Source organism: Chiloscyllium plagiosum, chromosome 33 (assembly GCF_004010195.1).
Source record: "Chiloscyllium plagiosum isolate BGI_BamShark_2017 chromosome 33, ASM401019v2, whole genome shotgun sequence".
In the NCBI taxonomy this organism is placed as follows: Eukaryota; Metazoa; Chordata; class Chondrichthyes; order Orectolobiformes; family Hemiscylliidae; genus Chiloscyllium; species Chiloscyllium plagiosum.
The window spans coordinates 10,107,781-10,132,965 of record NC_057742.1 but is presented as its reverse complement, the minus strand read 5'-3'; the positions used below and the strand labels follow the sequence as shown (position 1 = coordinate 10,132,965).

The following is a 25,185-nucleotide window of genomic DNA, read 5'->3' as shown; positions in this document are numbered from 1 at the left end:
AATACTGTTTAGTACAAAGCACTAGTCCAGAACTAGAGGGCATAGGTTTAGGGTGAGAGGGGAAAAATATAAAAGAGACCTACGGGGCAACATTTTCACACAGAGGGTGGTACGTATATGGAATGAGCTGCCAGAGGAAGTGGTGGAGGCTGATACAATTGCAACATTTAAAAGGCATTTGGATGGGTATATGAATAGGAAGGGTTTGGAGGGATATGGGCCGGGTGCTGGCAGGTGGGACTAGATTGGGTTGGGATATCTGGTCGGCATGGATGGGTTGGACCGAAGAGTCTGTTTCCATGCTGTACATCTCTATGACTCTATGACTTTGACACTTGTTACACTCACAAATGGACTCTGTAGCCACTTTTTCTTGTGCTGTGTGACTGCAATATAACAATCCCAAAGGTATCTCCTTCCTCGGCAATGTTTCACTGAGAAGGCCAAACGCAATCATACATCACTCCGAATCCCATTCCTTCATTATTCCTGGTTAGTATTCTGGAATTCTCTGCTGTTATAAACACCATCCATTGGGATAAGAAATAAATTTAGCCTCGCCAATGTCACCCACATTTAATGGGAGGAGGTGGTGTAGTGGTCCCAAATTAATGTTCTGGGAACATGGGTTCAAATCTGACCATTGGCAGTTAATGAAATGCTAGCCTTCTTATCTAAAGGGTTGGTATGTAGGGATGTAGACATACTGCAATGATACAAAACCCTAGTTAGACCCCAACTTTGGGTACTGAAAATATCCATCTAGTTCACTGATGTCCTTTAGGATGGGAAATCTGCCAACTTTATGTGAGCTGGTCATCATGGTGACTCTGGAGCTCAACAAGGTGGTTGACTCTTAATTGTCCTCTGCAATGGCCAAACATGCTCCTCAGTTCAAGGGATAGAAGGGAATTCTCTTCCTCAAATGGTAATCCATGCTCATTCAATTATTAAATTCAAATATGTAATAGCCAAGCTTTTATTGAGCAAAAGTATTGAGGGATATGGGCCCAAGGCAGGTATATGGAGTTAGGCCTCATCAGCCATGATCTTACTGAATGGCACAGCAGGTCCGAGGGGCTGAATGGCCTACTCCTGTTACTATGTTCCTACATTCTATGAAGGAGACAAATAAATAACAATTTGCTTTTTTTTTCAAATGGATGTTATCACATAGGTGAGGATCCTACGTTTCATACAGTTTCCCATCTAAATGTCCATTATCAGTAATTCTGTATGAGATTCAGTCCTGTTTTGATGCTGTCAGAAATATGGGGACAGTCTCAACCTTTAAAGTTTCAGTGATTTCCTGTGTGCAGACTTTGATGTTTTTATTTACCAGTTGTACGAACAGATAATTGAACAAATAGGGTAATTAACAAAGGTTAATGTTGCCAATGATTGGTTTCTGGTGACACAGGGAGAAATACACATAACAGAATAATGAATGTTAACTATTCCGGTGACCATTTCAAACATCTTGACTGCAGTGAACCGAGATTGAAAGATTATTATTTGATTTATGACTAGTGTGATGGATTGACTTTTTCTGCCCTGCTAAGGAGCTGATTAACCATATCAAACCAAACGGATAGTGTAATTACTTTTGTTCAGCTCACTGAGTGTGTTATTTATTATTTTCTGGAGACTATGGATAGTAATAGTATGGACCAAATGAAACGTTTTAAATATATAAAGGGTGCATTTAGAAGAAGGGAGAAGGGGACAAGGATGAATTTGGTGGGAGTATTTCAGTGGGCATTGGATAAGAACAGGATCAGGCCCAAATTTAGAATCATAGAGTCATACAGCACAGAAACAAACCCTTCAGCCCACCATATCTCTGCTGACCAAAGGCCAATCTACACTAATGCCATTTATCTGCATTTGGTCCATAGCCTACCAAACCTTGGCATTTTAAGTGTTCGAGGAGAAAGTGAGGACTGCGGATGCTGGAGATCAGAGCTGAAAATGTGTTGCTGGAAAAGCGCAGCAGGTCAGGCAGCATCCAAGGAGCAGGAGAATCGACGTTTCGGGCATAAGCCCTTCTTTAAGTGTTCATCCAGATCCTTCTTAAGTGTTGTGAGGATACCTGCCTCCAACACCCTCTCAGGCAGCATGTCCTTTTTTGTTTCTTTTTTGTGAAAAACATGTTTCTCAGATCTCCTCTAAATCTCTTACTCCTCACCTTAAGCCTATGCCCTCCAGTCTTAGACACATCTGCCATGCCGAAAAGATTCACATTGTCTACTGTGTCTATACCTCTCAAACTTTTGTAAACCTCAATCAAATTCCTCCCTGTCAAACTCCACTATTCCAAAGAAAACAAATCCAGCCTATCCAGTATCTCCCCATAACTGAGACGTTCCATTCCAGACAACATCCTGGTGAATTTCCTCTGCACACTCTCCAGTGCAGCCATGACCTTCCGTAATCTGGCAATCAGAACTGCATTTGGTATTCCATCTCTGGCATTACCAATGTTTCATAAGGTTGTAACAAGACTTCCTTGCTTCTTTGTTCTACACCTGGTTAATGAAGGAAAGTGTCCCATACACTTTCTTCACTACCCTGTCTAGCTGTGCTGACAATTTCAGGGAATTATGGACTTGTACACCAAGGTTCCTTTGTTCCTCAGTACTCCTTCGGGACCTACCATTCACTCTGTATAATCTTCCCTTACAGGACTTCTTAAAATGTACAATCTGTGTGTTTGGACAGCTTGATAAAAAGTTACTGACCCATGCCCATGCATGACATATGGCCACATGGGCACTGTTACAAGAGGCATCATAGGAAGGAACATAGGAGCAGGAGGAGGCCATTCAGCTCCTCGGGCCTGCTGCACCATTCAGTAAGATCATGGCTGATCTGTGGCTTAACTGCATGTGCCTGCCTTGGGCCCATACCACTTAATACCCTTAATAACATCTGCCTAGCACAGATTTAAATTTAACAATTGAATTAGCATTGATTGCCAGTTGAGGAAAAGAATTCCAATCTTCCATGATGCTTTGTGTACAAAAGTACTTTCTAACATCTCTCCTGAATGGCCTGGCCTTAATTCTTAGATTATGCCCCCTGGTTCTAGAACCGTCAACCAGTGGAAATGGTTTACCTTTATCTCCCATGTCTTTCCCTGTTCATAACCTGAAAACCGTGATGAGATCTTAACCTTCTAAATTATAGACAATAAAAGCTCATTTGTCTAATCGCCCCTCATAACCTAACTCCTGAAGTCCAGCTATCATCCTTGTAAACTAGTGTTGAACTCCCTCCGGGGCCAAAACATTTTTCCTAAGGGGTAGTGCCCAGATCTGCTCACAGTACTCTTAGTGGGCTCTAACTAGGGTTTTGATTTACTGCAGCATAATGTCTACATCCCTATATTCCAGCCCTTTAAATATAGGCCAGTTTACTTAAGCAATTTCCTGCACCTGTTCATGGCATTGTAAAGAGCTAAGCTCCTGAACACCCTAAATCTTGTCAGAAATCCACTATTTGTCTTTGCACAATCTATATAAAAGTCCTGACCTGTCTTTTTATTGGTTTGAAATGGATTATCTCACACTTGTTTATATTAAACTCCATCTGCCATAGTTTTGCCCATACACCTAATCAATATCTTGTTGTAGCTTTATGCTGTTACCCACACTGTCTACAAGCTGCCCAGGTTTGTGTCATCAGCAAATTTGCATATTTGACTTTTTATGCCATTTTTCAAGTCTTTAATCAATATTGTGAATAATTGAGGCCCCAACACCAATACCTGCGGGCCACCACTAGTCACATTCTGCCCATTTGAGTACTTACCCATTATTCCAATTCTCTGTTTCTTGACACTCAAACAATTTCCCATCCATATCAATAATTTTCCCTCAATCCCACAGGCTTCCACCTTAGGCAACAACCTTTTGTGTGGGACTTTATTAAAAGCCTTCTGGAAGTTCATATAAACACCATCCACTGACTTAACTCTGTCCAACACTTTGTCTTCAAAATTCTCGGTGAGGCTTGTCAGGCATGACCAACCCTTCATGAATCTGTGAATCCATGCTAACTCTCCCTGATTAACTGAATTGTTTTGAGGTGATCTGTTGCCCTATGCTTGATTGTAGACTCCAATATCTTCCCTACCCACAGACGTCAGGCTGGCTGGCCTGTAATTCTCCAGTTTCCCTCTGTCATCCTTCTTAAAGAATGGAGTGACCTGAGCAAATTTCCAATCCAGAGATACAATTTATGAATCCAAGGAACTCTGAAAGATTATGGTTGGGGCATTGATAATGTGCTCTCCTACCTCCTTTAACACCTGTGGATGGAAACTATCAGGTGCTGGGGATTTGTCACTCTTTAGTTCCATTCATTTCCCCATTATTGATGATTTACTTCAGCTAATTTTATTTAGACCCTGTCCCTGACCCTCTGTTAATATCTTTGGGACTTCCAGCAAGCTCTCCTCCTTTTCTGCTATGAATGCTGAAGCAAAGTAATTGTTTAGTATGTCTGCGATTTCCCGATGGTCTTTGACAATAACTCTAGTCTCGCCTTCAGTGGGCCAATAGTCCTCTTGACTAGCTGCTTTCCCTTTATATATTGGTGCAGAAGGAAGCTCACCATCAGGTGGGCTAACGGATGGTGTAGATATTTTCTGATCAACCTGTTCATTGATGATATTACACACCTCCAAAGCAGAGAAGTCTTGAACCTACGCCTCTTGGCCCAGACATTGGGGCACTACCAATGCGTACATATCCCCGAATGGGTGCTGCATATTTTTCCAATCAAACTGTTTGTTGATGCTATTACACACCTCCAAAGCAGGTAAGTCCTGCATCCAGGCCTCCTAGCTCAAAGCAAGGGATACTGCCACTGCGCCACAGGAGTCCTCATGGGAGGTGTAGACATTTTCTAATCACTAATGTAAGTAATTAAGCAGCATTAAACCCACATGAGTGAGGAATAAAAGGGTCTCATTATACCACCACCAAGCATGCATGTGAAGGCTGTTTAGTTCTTGTTAACTACATGCTGTTAAAATAAATGGAAAACTGTATCCCTCACAAACATGTTAAGTAGGCAATGAGAGATGAGGTAATCAATGCATTTCTGTTTTGCATTGCATTTTTAAGTGTGTGAATTAATTTTACCACATTAGACCAGCTTTGTGATATTGCCTAAGTGTTTGGGATTGGTGCTTGGTTGACCTGAGATAATTCTGTTTCTCACTTATTATTTGGATGATGTGTGTTCTACACCTCAACTCCATCTCTCTGTCTCTGTCTCGTGTTGTCCTAAGGTTAGGTTTCCCTCTGGGGGAGCCAGTGTTCCTCAGGCACAGGAGAGAGATTAGAGGCGGAAACATCCACTACATTGGGCCTCCCCACTCTCGAGAGTAAACAGGAAGTATTTCCCCAACAGAGGGCAGTGGGAATCTGAAACTTTCCCACTCAACACCCCCCCCTCTCGAAAAACCTTCAAAACTGAGATGACTGGATTTTATTAGGAATGTGTGCCAAGGAAATATGGAATCAACAGCAGGGATTCAGGTTCCTCATCATCTAAATAAACAGAAAAACATTTCCTGGAGGTCTGAATGACCTGCTGTACATTCCAAGGCCCTCTTGTGGTGCAGTGATCGTGTCCCTAGACTTGGAGTCCTGGGTTCAAGTCCTACCTGCTCCAGAGGTGTGTAATAACATCTCTGAGTGGGTTGATGAGGAAAATAGGTTGAACATTTTGTTTTAAATTAGTTCAGGTCAAATGAGCGCCAATTCTAAAATCCTAAACAGTATCAATATCCACGGTAATGTGACAGAAGCAATTCACACACTTAAAAATGCAATTGAAAACAGAAGCATATTGATTACCTCATCCTTCATTGCCTTGTTAGCAGGTTCATTCATAAATTATTTAGACCTGCTAAAATAAAAGTGCCACTTACGGCTGTTGTACAGATTGTGTGGATGAATAATAGAAAGCCAAATATGCAGAGTAGTGAGTCCGATCTGCAGGGAACAAACAGCTGCTTTGGGCTAATTCCAGAGCATGAATCGGGTGTGCTGGAGACAGAGAGCCAGTTGGTAACAATTTATGGGGAGCAATTTGCCACAGAATAATAAACAATCAATGAGTATTTAAAAGGGCTAACAGCATCTGAAAAATATATTTTGAGAGACAAAGTGAGTTAAGGGTTTTGAGGGGCAGACAACAAACCTGGATCTTAGCCCCAGCCCCACTTTAGGAAGCCCTGACAAAAACCCTTGCAACACAAAAAAAAATTATTCAGCCCATTGTGTTGTGCTAGCCCTTTGAAAGTGCAGCCCGATTAGACCCACTTCCTTTTTATTCCATATTCACACAATATCTATTTTCATGTCTGTGTCCAATTACCTGTTGAACTTACTGTTGAAAATGTTTGCCTGATAGTATGTTACAACTCATCAACTGATGGGCTTAGTCCTGTTCCGAAGTTCTATTCCTATGTTCTTAATAAATAAATGATGAAACAAATGTAAATCAGTACGCAGAAAGCAACCCAATGCATGTGCTGGGTTACTCATGCTGATTAAAATATTTTAGATTCAAAATTAGGATTATTATCTGAACAGAGAGAGATTGCTTGTTAAGGTCTTTCTTCTTGCATTCTTCAGGACAACTCAAGCATGCCAAATTCCAAACAATTTGTCACGCAAAGGTACATCAAAGTGACAGGGAGTTGCTCCGGATGTTGAGATCGGCCTCATGGGAATTTTCACACCCCCTTTTCGCTCAGGTCCCTTTCAGATTGTACCTTTAGCATCTGAAACTTTGTAACCAGCATGGAATGACTGTCACTTTTTTCTTATCTCTTTACCCAAAAGTGCTCCGGTTTCCTCCCACAGTCCAAAGATGTGCTGGTTAGGTGAATTGGCCTTGCTAAATTGCCCGTAGTGTTAGGTGAAGGGGTAAATGTAGGGAAATGGATCTGGATAGGTTGCTCTTTGGAGGGTTTGTGTGGACTTGTTGGGCCGAAGGGCCTGTTTTCACACTGTAAGTAATCTAATCTAATCTAAAAGTGCATTCACGCAAAGGCAAGCGACTTTCCCACCACCCAAATCACCGTGACTTTTCTCATGTTTTTTTTTCAGTACTAACTGCCACCAGTGAAACACTTGTATAGCCAATCAGATTTTATGTACAAAGTCTGTTAAGAGCAATGCACACTGTCAGAGGTGAGGGGGAGGTAGGGCAAGAGGGAAGGGATTAAATCAAAATGGAGATGGAGGGGGAGATAAAGCATTGTGTCCCTCTCGGTGCCCACCTCTCTCAAAAGGCATTGAGAGCATGGATGGGCACTGCATACTCCATTTTCAAGGATGCCTGGGCACGAGCATAACCGCAGAAGAGGGGTAGACAGTGGGCAGATATTTTTCTCACTTCCATCTAATGTGGAAGGTTGAAAACTGCTACAGCTCCCAAGTGAGAACTTGGGGGGCAGAGAGGGACATGTGAATGTGAGGGGGGGATCTTTCCATAGATTCTCTACAGTGTGGAAAGAAGCCATTAGGCCACAGTTATTATAACTCAGTCAGAGCTGCATCGGAATTCAAAGTTTCAGCTCACGCCATCATTTGGGGTCCTGGTCACCCCTCCCAAAAGATACCCTCACAGCACACAAAACTATTCAGTCCATCCCGCCCATGCTAGCTCTTCGAAAATGCTGCCCAATTAGTCCTGCTTCCTTTTTATTTCATATCCAACCAATTTCTTTTCTCAAGTGTCTGATTACCTGCTGAACCTACTGTTCAAAATGCTTGCACAGCAGTATGTTTCAACTCATTGACTGAAATGGAACTGCAGATCAAACATTGGCTGCGGCTGATCTAATCTCACTCCTACTATGTCACCACCCAAAATGAATTCCTATCCCTTACCACCGTAAAGGCAAAATACTGAGGATGCCGGAAATCTGAAACAGAGATACAGAGAATGCTGAAGAAACTCAGCAGGCCTGGCAGGGTCTGTGCAGAGAGAGAAACCAGGGAAGTGTTTCAAGCCTGATACGGCTTCTCTCCACAAAGGTGTCGGAATTTTTTAAAAAACATTTGGCAGAAGCAGAGGCCTGGTACAAAAAACAAAGGGGTTGTTAATGATGGAGAAAGAGAAAACATTCTGGAAGGTCAAATTTGAATGCAGGTTATGGGGTTAAAAGCAGGATTCTTGGCAGTGTGGAGGAACAGCGGGATCTTGCGGTCCACATACATAGATCCCTCGAATCTGCCACCCAAGCTGATAGGGTTTTTAAGAAGGTGTATGGTGTTTTGGCTTTCATTAGCAGGGGGTCGGAGTTGAAGAGCTGCGAGGTTTTGCTGTAGCTCTATAAAAACCTGGTTAGATCACACTTGGAATATTGTGTTCAGTTGTGGTCACATCATAATTGGAAGGCTGCAGATGTTTTAGAGAGGGTGCAGAGGAGATTTACCAGGATGCTGCCTGGACTGGAGGGCTTGTCTTATGGAGAGAGGGTGAGTGAGCTTTTCACACTGGAGAGAAGAAGGAAGAGAGGTGACTTGATAGAGGTGTACAAGGTAATGAGAGGCATAGATAGAGTAGACAGCCAGAGACTTTTCCCCAGGGTAGAAATGGCTGTCATGAGAGGTCATAAATTTGAGGTGATTGGAGGAAGCTTTAGGGGAGATGTCAAAGGTAGGTTCTTTACACAGAGAGTGGTGGGTGCATGGAATGCACTGCCAGCAGTGATAGTAGAGTCTGAGACATTAGGGACATTTAAGTGACTGCTGGACAAACACATGGATGGCAGTAAATTGACAGGTGTGTGGATTAGGTTGATCTTCAATTAAGATAAATGCTTAGCACAACATCGTGGGCTGAAGGGCTTGTGCTGTGCTGTACTGTTCTATGTTCTATATTAAGATGCAAAATGGGTATAAATTAAGGTGTGAAAAGGAGGGAATGGGTCCTGTGTATCAGTGATTTTCGACCAGAGAGCCAGGGCAAGGTGAGAACTGAGCCACAAACATTGCGGGAAGCAGCGCTGCTTTACTTGAGCACTGAGACTGTGTCTGTGTTTCTGATCTCCTCTGGAGCCTCAGTGTTTATTATTGAAGCTAGTGTCTGCTGGCACAGGCAGGCAGCACATACACAAGCCTCCACAGACTGCCGATGCTGTCCCGAGAAGGGAAACCCATTTAGTTTTGCAGCCCACTTATGTATGCACAGGACCAACCATTCAGCCTGAGCAGGATCACAGATTGTATTTCAAGAGGCACGCATTTGCAATGGCTGTTGATCTCTGCCTGCCTGGATATGATTTCACGTTAGCACGGATTTTAAAGTGAATATTTTTGCAATTTTGTTTAAGTTATGCCATTGATCTAAATCTTAGATTCTAAGAAGAAACAGATAAGTTTCTTGTAAAATAAAACCAATTCCTTTGCTAATTTAGTTGATGAAACATCTGAATGCAAAGGGAAAAAAAGCAAGAGCTGTTCAGAAAGAGTACATTGAGAGCTATCTGGCCTTTCAGGGGCAGGAAATGCTGCTTGCCCATTTCCTGAATTTCTCAACTGCAGAGAGGAGTTGGCAAGCACTGTGAGGGTACAAAGTATAACAGGGTCAAAAAGTGAAGTGCTGGAAAAGCACAGCAGGTCAGGCAGCATCCCAGCAGCTTCTGTTTAACATCGACTCTCTTGTTCTTTGGATGCTGCCTGAATGGCTGTGCTTTTCTGATGCCACACTTTTCAACTCTGATCTCCAGCATCTGCGGTCCTCAGTGTCTCCTACCAAGTATAATAGTTACAGACAAAACATCCATCTCTTCTGAATAAACACATTCAGTACTTAAAGAACTTGAGAGAACAAAACATCAAGCATTTAGTGGCATGGTGGCTCAGTGGTTAGTACTGCTGCCTCACAGCGCCAGGGACTTAGGTTCGATCCCAGCCTTGGACAGACTGTCTGTGTGGAGTTTGCACATTCTCCCGGTGTCTGTGTGGGTTTCCTCCGGCTGCTCCAGTTTCCTCCCACAGTCTAGAGATGTACAGATAGCCATGGGAAATGCTCTGTTATGGGGATGGGGAAGGGGAAGGGGTGTGGGACTGGGTAGGATGCTGTTCAGAGGGTTGGTTTGGACTCAACAGACTGAATGGCCTGTTTCCACACTGTAGAGATTCTATGAGACCAGCCCAAAATGTGATGGAGTGTATGCAGGGCTTGGATAAAACCCAAGAGGCTAATTACCTGGCGGCTGAGCTTGCAGCAAAATGCAAGAAGCCCCAAACCATTGGTGAAACCTTACTGCCTGAGTGCAAAATAATTGTATGTGTGATGTTAGGAGCTGATGCAGAAAAAAAGATTAACAAAATCTCATTCTTTTCTAATAGTTAAATGGCGAATAGGTGAGCTGTCAGCAGTATGGAGGAGGTGCTGCAAGAGAAATTAGCGACGCGTCACTCATCACTTCCTCCCTGGATCACAAAGCTCTGCACACACTGGCTGGCCCAGATTTCCCACAATCCTCGTAAATCACAACCCACCCAGCATTGTGTTTTGCTCTGATCCATTGTTCATGAATAGCCAGAAATGGGTGACTTAAGCAGATTTTGTAAATGTGTCTGCACTTACATTCAAAGATGGTGTTTTGAAACATGAATGCCTTTGATCCATCTTGAACTTGCTGTATGCATTATGTTGCAAACCTCTCGAATAAGGCCTTACCTGGAATAAATGCAAGTAAATGTGACAATGAGTAGTCACAAGATGAAGGGCTTTTGCCTGAAATGTCGATTTTCCTGCACCTCAGATGCTGCCTGACCTGCTGTGCTTTTCCAGCACCACACTCTCGAACTCTAATCTCCAGCATCTGCAGTCCTTACATTCTCCAAGGCTATGGCTGTGGCTAGGCTTTACTCTGGGATTAGTTGATTCAGGAACAGATCGTATCTGTTTATCTTGCACTGCCGCATCTCCAGGATAGGTAGAAAAAGGAAAGCTAATAAAATTAAAGATATTAAAAGTCAAAGTCATGTTTTTAGATAATAGACAAACAGGAAAAATAAGGTCACCTACTTCTGTTTGATGTTATTCCGCTCACTGCAGACCATATGTTTTGTAATGATTGAAAGTTCAGAAGAATAAAGAGCTGAGACCCCATGAGAGAATATTGACAGCACCTAGCTATTAAGCCTTAATTGATGTTATCACGTTACAGAACAATTAAAGTCTGCACTTTACAGACCCGGCTTCGAAGGTTAATTTGCAATTTGACAAAGATATATAATTTTACTTGACTCTGTTCAGACACCTCCATTACAGGTGGAACCTGAATGCTGACTTTCTGACCCAAAGGCTGGGGCATTGCCACTACACCCCAAGAGCCAATAATTTGTAAGAAGTATTTCTGTGACAAATTGAACGATTATACTACCATCACTGGCAGTGGCCATAGACACTGCATGCAGAATTTTTACATTAATAATGGAAAGCTCACTAAGTGTCTTAGCTCACATGCAATATAATGTGAGATATTTCCATTCATTCTTTGCTTCAAACAATTCTCATTCTTTCTCCCATTGAAGTTATTCTGCTCACCCCAAAACTGACCACAAAAATGAGTTTCATACTCCACTGCTGTCCTGAGATAGCTTTTTGTGTGTGATGTTTAACTACGGACCTCTCAAGTGGACATCAACAGTACTTTCCAAAAAAGGAACACTGGCGTTATCCCAGCATCCAATGGTCATGGCAATTTGCAAAATTTTTAAAAGGTTTTTACAGGGATCAAGTATTTGTTTGTAAAACTCTCTGCCACAAGGACAAATGGGCACAGAATAGGGTGAGAGAACTGGCATGTAATTTTATCTCCTGGTGAAGGGTGGCATTGAGAGATTAGTGAAGGTGGGTGAGACATGTCAGACCCGTGAGCCACAGCAACATAAGTAACCTCTACACCCTCATGAGGTCTCATCTGTTCCTTCATCCAAAATCACCACTGACCTATTGCCCATGAATGGGCAGGAGTTTATCTTGCTCACTGACCCTTTCCCCAAATTTCCAATGGTCAGAAAGATAAAGAACACTTCAGGTGTATCTGTGGCAGGCACGCTGAGTACCATGTGCTACCTGTTTGGTCTACATGAAGAAATTATTTCTCGTAATGGAACGCAGTATCCGGGCAAACTTTCAGGAACATGTGTGCCAAATGGGTGTGAACCATGTGACACTGTCACCACATTATCCCAGATCAGATGATCTAATCAGATACATCATTCACACTATTACAACACTTGTCCTGAAGTGTGGGATAAAACAAAACAAGATTTCTGTGTTGCCATGTCACACTTGAAAGCCATACTCTGAATACAAGGTTACCATAACCAGAGATGTCACCTTTGTTTTATAAACCCTTAAGTTATCTTGAGAATGTGACTTAAAAGAAGTTCTGGAATTTACATCTTAATGAACCAAAACCCGTATCCCATTCTAAAAGATGAAAGACTTAATAACAATCCAGGTTTGTTCAATATATCATTTCAGTTGCATGACACTGTAATCTTTCTCTATAAATTCTGTGTCTTATTGTCCTGCTTCACAACCAACTGATGAAGGAGCAGCGCTCCGAAAGCTAGTGCCTCCAAATTAATCTTTTGAACTATAACCTGGTGTTTTTGATTTTTAACTTTATAATATCTGTACTGGTTTAGCTGTAAATAAACCATTGGAAATCTTTAAGTAAGTCAAATCCATGTATCCCATTTGTGTTGCAATTAGACATCACAAGACTATTATGTCATTCAGATTATCCAATTTAAGTCTGTGCTGTCCTTAACCAGTTACAAGTTCTTGAATTAATTTTGTCTGTGATTTATCAACAGTTTCTTCAGTAACACAAGATAGAGACAATTCAGCAAATGCTGATGGTATATAAATGATTTCTTCAAGAAGTGAAATTCTCAGTTACATCTCAGTCTCATGGAGAGAATTGTTTGTAATAATTACTTAAATAACACATAATGGATTAAAAAATTCATTTTGTATGAAATAATTAAGGCAAACTTTATTCTTCAATGTCAGAATCAAGCCATTGAATCTGTGATTAAGAATTTTGGGAACTAGATTATGAACTATCCAGGCAGCCCAGGGACTCACTTGACTTGGCCCTAACATACTGGATCATGCTGAAGAAACAGCACTGAAAGAAAACATTAAAATCTCACTGAGACTGACATCCAAGCACAGCTTGGGAATTGGGATGAGCTGCGACTGGCAAATTATGATTTCCTTTCCTCTCTGTTGCTTAGTGCAATTAAAGTGATGCCAAGCTCCTGGCATTGACTGGAGAGGCTACAGAAGTAATTGTGGATGTGGCAATGATTGATGTGTGGGATGTGCCTGTGCATGCAATTGTTCCTGACACCTTATGGGGTGGATACCAAGAGTTACAGTAGTAAACCTTTCCATTGATACTTCATCAAAGTAGAGCAGCGGAGTTCTTTCTAGTGTCTTGGCCAAAATCAAACTCACTAAATAAATTAACATGGACTTCAATCAACATCGTTAAAGACAGATAATCAACTCACTATCACATTGCTATTTCTGGGAGTTTACTGTGAGTAAATTGGCTGCAATGATTCCTTCATCACATTGACTGCACTTATCATTTTATTGGCTATAATTGGGAAGTCAGATGCTGGTGAAAAGGGCAGTGTAAATGTAAGTTTTATTTTCCTTTTGTTGCTTTTGTAAGCTGGATATTGAAAGTGCCAGCCTGCCTATGAGAGGTGGAGACTGAGGGCTGTAAGGGAGCTTTGCATTACGTAGAGGGCTGAGAATGTATTGCCAGCTAACTGACACCGGTCTAAAGGCTGCTCAGACCTGCCCAGACCATGCTAACTCATAATTAGGTAGGTTTTGCTTTTATCGCTCTCTGATGTATTATTTGGAAATAACTGTTTAGCTGTCGTACTTCCTAAATCTTTAACACCCTGAGGAACAGAAATTGACCTCACATACTGTTACAGTCACAAGATCGTGATCACTGTCTGACTCATGTCCTCTTTGAGGGTATAAATAGAATGAACTTAGCACATTGAGGATATAAATAAGTGGATTTAGCTTGTCTAAGGTTAGAGCTCCAGTCAGTGTAAACACTGTAGGGATTCACAGTTCAGTCTGTGTTGATGGAAAAGCTGTATTCTCTACCTGCCTTTCTGCCTCATACTATGTCCCCCATGTGTCTGAATTGGCCAACTTAACCTTGGTTACCTTCAACACAGACCAGGGAGTGAACACAGAGGCATTTCACTTCTATTGGTGTTGGACAAGTTTTCAATACCTATGGGGTACATTGTATAAGGCAGTTGGTAATTGAAAGAGTTAACTGACATTATAAAATAACCTCCACCCATTAGGGTATAAAGGACTGTTCCTGGGAGAAGCTAACCAGGTGTTGTTCTAAGCTGGCGAACCATGTATGTCCAGGCACCCAATAGTAATGCGTGCTTACTCTTGAACCTGATGTCCCATGAGAGACAAGCATGATTCTTAGATGTGATGTAACTAACCATCGTGTAATAAATCTGTTCTGTTTATCCAGATTTAGCCTCTTTTCTCCTGAAGGCTTTTTTAATATATTCACTCATGGGACATAGACATTGTTGGCTGGCCAGTATTCTAATGCCTGTTCCTAATTGCCCTTGAGGAGGTGTTGTTGAGCTGCCAGTAATTTGATTAAAAAACCCCTAAGAAGGATCAGTGACAGTGAAAAGCATCTCAGATGGTTCTGATCAACCCCACCACACCATATACCATGTTGACAGTGAGACAGTTTCCACCCTTAACTCTGGGTAGGGAAGGATGGCAGCAGACAATGGAGAATTTTCAAACACAAACTGTTTACTCCCATTGTCAAAAAGGAAAATTTACTTAAATTTAGGAAAGCACTTTTAAAGTTGGGGCATGAGCATCCAAATAACAGGCTTTGGGTTAGGTATATCCCTGACATCATGACAATCTTATCAGCAAAGATTAACCTTTATGATCAAACTCAATAACTTCATTGTCCTGTAACTTATGTGGATCTGGAGGTTTTGAAAGGTTCACTTTTAGTGCATTTACATCAGGTAAGTAAATACCAAATCACCGAAAGCTAAGAATATTGGTGTTTCAGATACTTGCAAATTTGCAGAAAGCTATGCTTAAGTATTATGAGCAGAACCCTCTTCTATTGGCTTAGCTTAAATTGCAAAAGTAGAATATCTTCAGAGAATAATGCACAACACAACTTCCAATCTTTGCCTTGATTTCTCTTCTCCCTATCTACTAGGACCACAACTTGCCTGATTGTTGCATGCAGGTGGGGAGGTAAGGCCCATGTGGGCTCCTTACCTACTTTCTTACTTTCAACCCTCCATGACGTGGTCTCTGGTCTCCAGTCTCTAAGTCCCAAGGTTACACTCATGTCCAGTGGCAGAGCCTGAACACAAAAATGAAGCTGAAATTGTGGTGCAGTGCTGATGGAATACTGCACTTTTGAAGGTTTGATCTGTTAACAACTTTTAGAGATGTTAAACTGAAGCCATTCTGCTGGACATAAAAGATCCGATGGTTCTATTTCATAGAAGAGTAGGAAGTTATCCCCAGTGTCTTCTTGATTAATATTAACATCACAAAACAATTTTCTGGCCATTCTCACTTTGTTGTGGGGGCTTACTGTTTGTAAATTGGTTGCTGCATGTTGTGAAACTTGAAAAGATTCAGAAAAGATTTACAAGAATGTTGCCAGGGTTGGATGATTTGAGCTATAGGGAGAGGTTAAATAGGCTGGGGCTGTTTTCCCTGGAGTGTCAGAGACTGAGGGGTGACCTGATAGATGTTTATAAAATCTTGAGGGGCATGGACAGGATAAATAGACAAAGCCTCTTCCCTGGGGTGGGGGAGTCCAGAACTAGAGGGCATAGGTTTAAGGTGAGAGGGGAACGATATAAAAGAGTCCTAAGGGGCTACTTTTTCACACAGAGGTTGGTGTGTGTATGGAATGAGCTGCCAGAGGAAGTGGTGGAGGCTAGTACGATTGTAACATTTAAAAGACCATTTGGATGGGTTTATGAATAGGAGGGGTTTGGAGGGATATGGGTTGGGCGCTGGCAGGTGGGACTAGATTGAGTTAGGATATCTGGTCGACATAGACAAGCTGGACTGATGGGCCTCTTTCCGTGCTGTACATCTCTATGACTCTATTAACATTGCCAAAGTGACTGTGCTCAAAAAGTATTTTGTTGGGTATAGAGCACTTTGTAACTGCTGTAATCCAGTGGTTTTGAAAAACACTAGATGAATGTACAAATGTCGTTCTTGCTGTTGCTGCATTGGACTATCACCAGGAGCCTGGGAAAGGACCTTACAGTAGCTCCAGGAAGACTTTAAGATGTTAAAATGGAGGAACAGCACAATGCACTCTTATTCTGCATATAATTCATCTTGAACCACTTTTCTTTACGGGGTCAAGCTAAGGCAAAGCCTTAAAATCTTTTCAGAAATTACATTTCAATGTTTGGTTAATGCTTATCTTAATCGATCCTCTGCACACATAAGATGGTAACACAGTTGTCAATGTAATAATCACAGACATATAATCCATTTCTGGAATTACAGAGTCACAATGTTAGCTGGAATGATTTCAATGGTGCCTCATTGAACATTTCGATTTACAAAATGAGAATATATGCTTTGAAAAGTCAGATCTTTGCAATTTTCTTATATTAGGGTGATTTTGACTCTTCACTTTATAACTTGATGCTACTAAGAGAAAGACTTAAAACATTTTATAATGAATTTGGAGCAATTTCAATGCAATTCATTATAAGAAAATCTGCAACTACTGAATGATTCATAATTTTGCACAAGTAATTTCTCAATTGGTATTCTTGCTCAAAAGAGATGGACAATGTGAGGAATGGAGTGGGAGTCGGGACCCTTTGAGATTTAGAGAAAGCTATTTTGTTGCAGTCAACCGTAAGGACTTTTATATGTTTTGGGGCTTATGGTAGTTGACTTGAACCAACACCACAAGACTTGAACCAACACACAAGTGCTGGACGGCGGGATTAGTGTTGATTCAGTGGGCCTTTTGCTCTATGACCCCATGGTTAATGCCTCCCATGATGTCTCCTGAGGGACTGCCAACAATCTTTTTATGCAATTTCCTCAGAACTTCAGCCCAATTTACAACAGCAGGTTGAACCATCCTATTAGCAACTCTCAGGCCTCAATGCCACATCCTGCAGCTTCCTGTTGTTACCGGCTCACCAGAACGAAATAAGGCACCATTTCTCAGTGTCAGGAAGGAACATTTCACACTAGCCAACAGCTGCAGAAACCCTGGCAGAACATATAGCAACAGATATTGATTTCTCATGTCTTCTGTGGATCTTCTGCCCAACACAATGGGAGAGGAAGGGGAAGAACCAACATGGGTACTCAGCTCCACAGTGATCCACAGCAAGTTGACTGGACAGGGACATTCACTATTCTGTGGCCACTCAGGGGAAGCAATTTCTGTCTCATCACTGATGCTAGAGATGCAATCTGAGATGTTCAGCATTGCTTCAGTTTGCCAATGGCTTACCAAGGGAGTTTCAAGGATCAGCTTGCTTGTTTAAACTTGCACTTAAGTTGGCAGGTTCCTGCGCTGTTGACAGACTGGCTTCCCAGAGCACAAAGCATTCTAATACGCTGATGTTAATGTACGAGTTTCTCTGCCTTGCCTATCAGTAACTTACACTGCCCATGCCAACTGGTTGGGAATCTTCAGTCCTGTTCCGTCTGCCATTTCCCTGCCAGCCAATACCAATGACGCTTTAAGAATCTTTTCCATCTAAGGATTGCAACTGTATCATGCACTCATTGGGTAAATTGTCTACCCAAATTGCAAACAGAAAATGCAACAAATAATGTATTTTAAAAAAAAAATCATAACTTGCTTTCAGAGGACTCATGAACGTTCATGTTGTAGGAGGTACTCCACGTGCTGTGAGCATCGATAGCATTAGAGCAGAGTTTCCAGCAACTGAGTCTGCCAACACATGCAGTTGTATGGTCCTTCTTTTAAAAATATTTTTGTGGACATTGTTGACCATTTCATTGCCCATCCCTAAATGACCTTGTGAACCAGGTGGTGAGTCACCTTCTTCTATCACTGCCCCAGTGATGTTGAGAAGGTCACCCACAGTGCTGTTAGGAAGGGAGTCCCAGCATTTGGACCAAGCATCAGTTAAGAAACAGCAATGTCATTTTAAGCCAGGTTGTGGCTTGGAGGCAATCATGCAGAGGTTTGCGGTGTTCAGCTGCCTTTGTCCTTTAAGGGGGTTAGAGGTGGTGGATTTGGCGGCTGCTGTCGAAGATGTTTCAGTGAGTTGCTGCAGTTTGGATGGTACATACTACAGTCAGAATGCATCGATGGTGAAGGGAGTAAACAATTGAGCTGGCTTGTCAACTCCCTCTATAAACCTTTGCATTTCTGCATATTTTCTTTGTAAATTGTACTTCTTTGACCACTGGAAGCATATGAGCTGGCTTAGCTCATTGCTTCAGTAGTGCAGGACTGGCTTTCCCAGCCAGTGAAAAATTGCAATACTCTAAAAAGGATTGGAGTTACTCTGGGGTACAGATGGCCTTCTCCGTCAGTGGCATCATGGCAATATTCTTACTGGGGAGGCGATGACTTAGTGGTATACTCGTTATTCTGGAGACCCAGGTAATGTCCTGGAGACCTGGCTTCGAACTCTGCAACAGCAGATGGCAGAATTTGAATTCATTAAAAACAATCTGGAGTTAAGAGTTTAATGATATACATGATTCCATTGTCAGGAAAAAGTCATTTGGTTCACTAATGTCCTTTAGGGAAGGAAGCTGTCCTTACTTGGTCTGGCCTTCGTGTGACTCCAGATCCATAGCAATGTGGTGGAAACTTACCTGCCCTCTGAACAATTAGGAATGGACAATAGATAGAGTCATAGAGTTGTACAGCACAGAAACAAACCCTTCAGTTCACCTTGTCCATGCTGACCAGATGACCTAAGCTAATAGCTAGTTCCATTTGCCAGCAAATGACCCATATCCCTCTCAACCCTTCCTATTCATATATCCTATGCCCTCTAGTTTTATTATCCCTACCTTGAAACAAAGACCTTGGCTATTTGCCCTATCCATGCCCCTCATAATTTTATAAACCTCTATAAGGTCAGCCCTCAGTCTCTGACGTTCCAGGGAAAATAGCCCCAGCCTATTCAGCCTCTCCCTGCAGCTCAAATCCTCCAAACCTACCAACATCCTTGTAAATCTTTTCTGAACCCTTCCAAGTTTCACAACATCTTTTCTGTACCAGGGACACCAGACTGAACATAGTGTTCCAAACGTAACCTACCAATGTCCTATGCAGCCGCAACATGACTTCCTAACTCCTATACTCAATGCTCTGACCAATAAAGGCAAGCATGCCAAATGCCTTCTTCACTATCTTATTTGCCTGCAACTCCATTTTCAAAGAACTATGAACCTGTACCTCAAGGTCTCTTTCTTCAGCAACATTCCCCAGGACCTTACCTTAATGGTATAATCCTGCCCTGATTTGTCTTAACAAAGTGCAACACCTCACAGTTACCTAAATTAAACTCCATCTGCCACTCCTCAGCCCATTGGCCTATCTGATCAAGGTCCCGTTGTTCTCTGACGTAACTTTCTTCACTGTCCACTACACCCCCAATTTTGGTGTCATCTGTAAACTTACTAACCATACCTCCTATATCAAAGTCATTTATATAAATGGCAAAAAGCAGTGGACCCAGCACTGATCCCTGCAGCACACCACTAGTCACAGGCCTCCAGTCCAAAGAGTAACCCTCCACCAACACCCTCTGTTTCCTATCTTCAAGCCAGTTTTTTATCCAGGTGGCTGTCTCTCCCGGGATTCCATGTGATCTCATCTTGCTAACCAGTCTACCATGCTTTTTGGTCTAGCAGACAATACCCACATCCTGTCCTGTGAACTGTGCTGATCGCTGTATTTATGGAAAGATGTTAATAAATTGGAAGCAGTTCAGAGAAGGTTCAGGAGACCAGTAACTGGAAAGAGCACATTGCCTTATGAGGAAAGTCTAGACAGGCTAGCTCTGTATCCTCTGGAGTTTAGAAGAGTCAAAGATCACTTAATAGAAATACATGAGATCGTGAGGGGACTTTACTGGGTGGTATTGAAAGGATGTTTCCTCTTCTGAGAGAATCTAGAACTAAGTGTCATAGTTTAAAACATTGAGAGGGGGCCCGTTTTAAACATTTCTTCGAGATTTGTGAGACTTTAATATTCCCTTCTTCAAATGGCAGTGGATACATAATCTTTAAATATTTTAAGGCAGAGATAGATTCTTGAGGAGAAAGGGGATGGAAAATTATCAGGGATATTCAGAAATGTAGAGTTGAGGTTAAAATCAAATCAGCCCTGATCTTGTTGAATGACAGAGCAAGCTGGAAGAACCCAGTGACCAACACTGTCCTTGTTTGAATCCTATGAATGAACAAGAACAGCTGAATGGCAGGGATATATTAGCGTAGGAAATCTGCTGTATTAAAAAAGAAACAATAAAGTCTTTTAAAAATTGATGTATTTGTAAAGCGGGTATTGGGAATAAAGGTCAGGGCTGGATAAACGCAGTTTCAGTTTGACAACTATTTATCGAAACACCAATCTGAAGCATTAACTCGGGGTCTCTCCAGAGATTCTGCCTGGCCAGCTGACTAATTTGCTTTTGTTTCAGAATTCCAGCATCTGCAGCACTTTGTGTGGGTTTTGGAAAAGTAATTTAAACTAACCTTTCCTTTAATAGAATTAAAATCCAGGAGCAAAAAATACCAACAGTAATCAATTGATGACAGCAACTTGCACTAATATAGCATCTTTAATGTCGGGCGCACTTCTTGGGAATGCAGAGAGACAAATATCATTTCAGACCATGGGTTTTACTAAACTTGTTTGTTTCTCACCTTTCAGATTGAAGAGCGTGTTCGCAGAAGGTCCCACAGAGACTGGGCTGTGTTTTCGAATCGGAGGATTTCAAGGAATATGCTGATGCCGCAGAATGGAGCTGAGGAACCGATTCCTGCGGCACTCTGTCGCCATGTGGCTGCTTTTGCAAAGCTTTGTTCTGATGACCTTTTGCTTTAACTCAGCGACAACATGCCCAAAAGGCTGTTACTGTGCCGAGCCAGAGAAGAGGTTGATTGTCCGCTGCAGTGACATGCACCTGAGAGAGGTTCCCAAGGACATTCCAAATAATACTTGGAAGCTCTACCTTGATTCCAACCAAATAACGTCTATTCCACGCGATGTTTTCAAGGATCTGCGGGAGCTGGAGGAACTGGATCTGTCCAATAATGCCATTCAGCACTTGGAGACTGGAGCATTCCGCGGTCTGAATGAAAGCCTGAAGATTCTGAATCTCTCACACAATAAACTGGAGACAGTGAACGAGGACGTGTTCAGTAGACTGAAAGCCAGTATAAAACTTTCAGGCAACCCCTGGTTCTGTGATTGCAGGCTGCAGGAAATGATTAAGACGGTAAACATTAAAATCGGGTTGTCCAATGACATCATCTGTGCGACTGCCTACCCCGAGGAGCACGCCAAGAAGTCTTTCCTGGAGGTCGCACACCACGTGAACTTCTGTAACGTTCACAAAAAGACCACCGACGTGGCCATGCTGATCACCATGTTCGGCTGGTTCACCATGGTCATCTCCTACCTGGTATACTACGTGAGACAGAATCAAGAAGACGCAAGACGGCACCTTGAATACTTGAAGTCACTGCCTAGCAAGCAGAGGAAATCAGAGGCCTCCTCCACCATTAGCACAGTGGTGTAACTCTACGTGTTGAGAAGGGAAATCTAGGGATGGGGGTCTGGGATGAAAAAAAGGAATGGAACCCACTGGATCAAGATCCATGACACTGTAAAGATCCAACTGGGACAAGTCAGCATTTGAAAACCCAGTGGACCACAACTCTGGCCTCCATCCTCCCTCACAGAATTCTCATGCTTAAAAATGAAATGGGTTGCCAAAAGTAACTAGTATTGAGTATGCTCGTGCTCTGCTCAGTATTGTACTGAGACTGAGGTCACCGTCTAGTCTACCCACGAATACGAAAAATACTGTTGATGCCTTATGCTCTTGAAAACTAAGGAATGAGCCAGTAACAGGAGGAGAATAAGCCTGTTATTCAATGTGTTCTGAAGGACTATTCTTCCATTTAGGTCAGCCAAGGTTTAGTTCCTTCTTAGTTTCTGTATTTTGTTCTCTCTTTCTGTTACTAAGCATCCAGGTTTTGGAGGTCTGTGTCCAGCTCATACTAATGCAACATGATTTTGACAGTTTGCAGGCCTTATAACTGGGAGTGATACATAGAGCAGGAAAGTGTTTTCCGGGCAGAATCAAGGGGACTGATTTGAAGTTGAGGATATTGGTGGCGTAAATCCTGGAAACCTATGTTGCATCAGTCCCGAAATGGTTCAAAATATCCTGTATTACAACATGCAGATTTGGTTGAATACCGTGGGCCCACAGCCAAAAGTGTAGAGCATGTAAACTGGCAAAGGTGGTCAGGAGTTGCTCTGTGTAAAGCCTGTATTCGCCATCTGTTCAAAGTTGCAATTCTGTAATATGGGGTGGAAGTGCAGGGAAGAAGGTAATGGGACCTGCCACCCATCTTTGAACTGGTTTGGGGATGGTGCAGCACTCGGAGCAGTATCTCCTCAGGAGCTTGTTTGTAATTAGTGTTGTGTTCTCTAACTAGGTTTTGGTCCTTAATGAGCTGTGACGACTGAATGCTGGTAAGAGTTGAGCTCCTTGTTGTGTTGCATCTCCTCTCTTGCTTATGCCCACACTCTCGTATCCATTGGCAATGCTTAAGCGGTTCAGTGGTCACCAATGGGGCAGTGGTGGTGGTGAACTCTAGTTCATTATAAACCCCTGAGAATGTTATTTATATTTTTCCCAGTTTATTGTGTCCCTGTCAGATGGGGACACCTGCCTTTTACTTGATTAAAAAAAAAATTTGAATGACCCTTATAAAGGAAGTAGAATCGTGCTCCTGCCCCACAAATCAACAACAGTGGTTTCTTACCCAGGGGTTAGAGTGCAAGTTGTATTGTCAGGGGTGGTTTTTGTTGGAAAGCAATGAATTGTACAGACCCGCATTGATGGGGTTAGCTGCACCTGCATCCAATAAGACCAAATACCCGTGATTAAGTGATTGGATTGATACTTCATAACTGCTAGGTAAAAGAATAAATAAAGTCTGAACAATCACATGTAGTTTGGCCTTTCAGCTTATGTAACCCAGTGAGACTCAGCTTGCTAGAGTTATATTCGGAATGAATTATAATTTCAAATCTTTGACCTGGTTTCAATTTCAATTTTATTGCATTCTTCTTGGGAACCTGGATTAAGATTGTCCAGTCAACCCAGGTGCCTCTATTAGTAATAATATTTCCAACCTCAGTTTACTATTCATAAGGGCACATAAGAAATTACAGCCATGATAACGATCTGGTTGGGCAGTCTCAGGGTTGATTGATGAATGGAAAATCCTGTTTAGCAAAGTTGTTGGAATTTTTTTGAAGATATTACTAACAAAATTGATAAAGGGAACCGGAACGTCCCTTTCAAGAGGACCAGAATTCAAGAGCAGGGATGTACCGCTGAGACTGTATAAAGCTCTGGTCAGACCAAATTTGAAATATGGTGTGCAATTTTGGACCCCATATCTAAGGAAGAGTATACTGCATTTCAGAGGAGGTTTACAAGAATGATCCCAGGATGTAGAGCTTGTCAAATGAGGAGCGGTTAAAGACTCTGGATCTGTACTCAGGAGAGTTTAGGAGGGAGATCTGATTGAAACTCACAGAGAGGTCTAGATAGAGTGGACTTAGAAAAGACATTTCTACTGGTAGGAGAGAATAGGACTTGAAAGCACAGCCTCACAGTGAAGGGAAGAGCCTTTAGAACTGAGATGAGGAAGAATTTCTTCAGCCAAAGGGTGGTTAATCTGTCGAACTCATTGCCATAGGAGGCTGTGGAGGCCAAGTCATTGAATGTGTTTAACACAGCAGTAGATAGGTTCTTGATTTGTAAGGGGATTAAGGGTTACAGGGAGAAGGCAGCAGAATGGGGTTGAGAAATATATCAGCCATGAGCAAATGGTGAAGGAGACTTGATATGTTGAATGACCTAAGTCTGCTCCAGTGTCTTATGATCATATGGATGTAGTATATTTAGATTTTCAGAAGACTTTTCATGAATTCCATACAGGAGACTGATTAGAAGGATTAAAGCACATGAAAGGGAGGGCAAGTATTGGTATAAATTGGCTAACATACAGAAAACAGAGTGTGAGAATAAATGGTGCTTTCTTGAATTGACAAGCTGTAATTAGTGGGATATGGGAAGGATTAGTACTCCCCAGCCATTTACAATATATATCAATGAGTTGGAGAAGGGGACCAAATATAATATTTCGAAATTTTCAGGTGATACGAAGCTAAGCGGGAATGTGTGTTATGAGGAATATATAAAGCAAATTGAGGAGGATTTGGACAGGCTTAGTGAGCGGGTAAGAACATCACAATGGAATCTAATGTAGAAAAATGTGAGGATATCAACTTTGGCAGGAGGAACAGATGTGCAGCGTATTTCTTAAATAGTAAGAATTTGGAAAGTGTAGATGCACAAAGGGATGTGGGTGTCCTTGGTAAGTGATCGAAGGTTCACATTCAGGTGTAGCAAGCTATTAGGAGGGTCAGTGGAATGTTGGTCTTTATTGCAAGTGGATTTGAATACAGATGTATTGACATCTTGCTTCAATTGTATAAGAGTTTGGCTTGACTGCGCCTAAAGGACCGAGTGCAGTTTTGGTTTCCTTCTCTCAGGAAAGATATTATTCCCATAGAGGGCGAACAACAAGGTTCACCGACTTGTTCCTGGGATGCTGTTATTGTCCCGTGAAGGGATATTTGGAAAACTGGACTTGCGTTCTCTACAGTATTGAAGGAGGAGAGGACACCTCATTCCAACCTACAAAATAATAAAGGGTAAATGCCGGTAAGATGTTTCCTCTGGTTAGCGAATCTGGGGCATA

At 42.1% G+C, this 25,185-nt stretch overlaps 1 protein-coding gene across 3 annotated transcripts in view; it reads left to right on the top strand.

The window, feature by feature from the left end:
* The window catches only part of lrrc3ca (leucine rich repeat containing 3Ca), a 62,577-nt gene extending 38,505 nt beyond the window's left edge, over positions 1-24,072 (top strand). For 2 of the 3 annotated variants that reach the window (XM_043674886.1, XM_043674885.1), the window contains exon 2: positions 21,044-24,072. In XM_043674886.1, the coding sequence (XP_043530821.1) occupies positions 21,132-21,914 (783 nt within the window). In that variant the 5' untranslated portion in view covers positions 21,044-21,131 and the 3' untranslated portion in view covers positions 21,915-24,072. Of the gene's footprint in view, positions 1-13,767; positions 13,905-21,043 lie in introns of those variants that run through there. The other variant, XM_043674887.1, reaches the window with a different exon arrangement.
* The last annotated feature ends 1,113 nt before the right edge of the window (positions 24,073-25,185 follow it).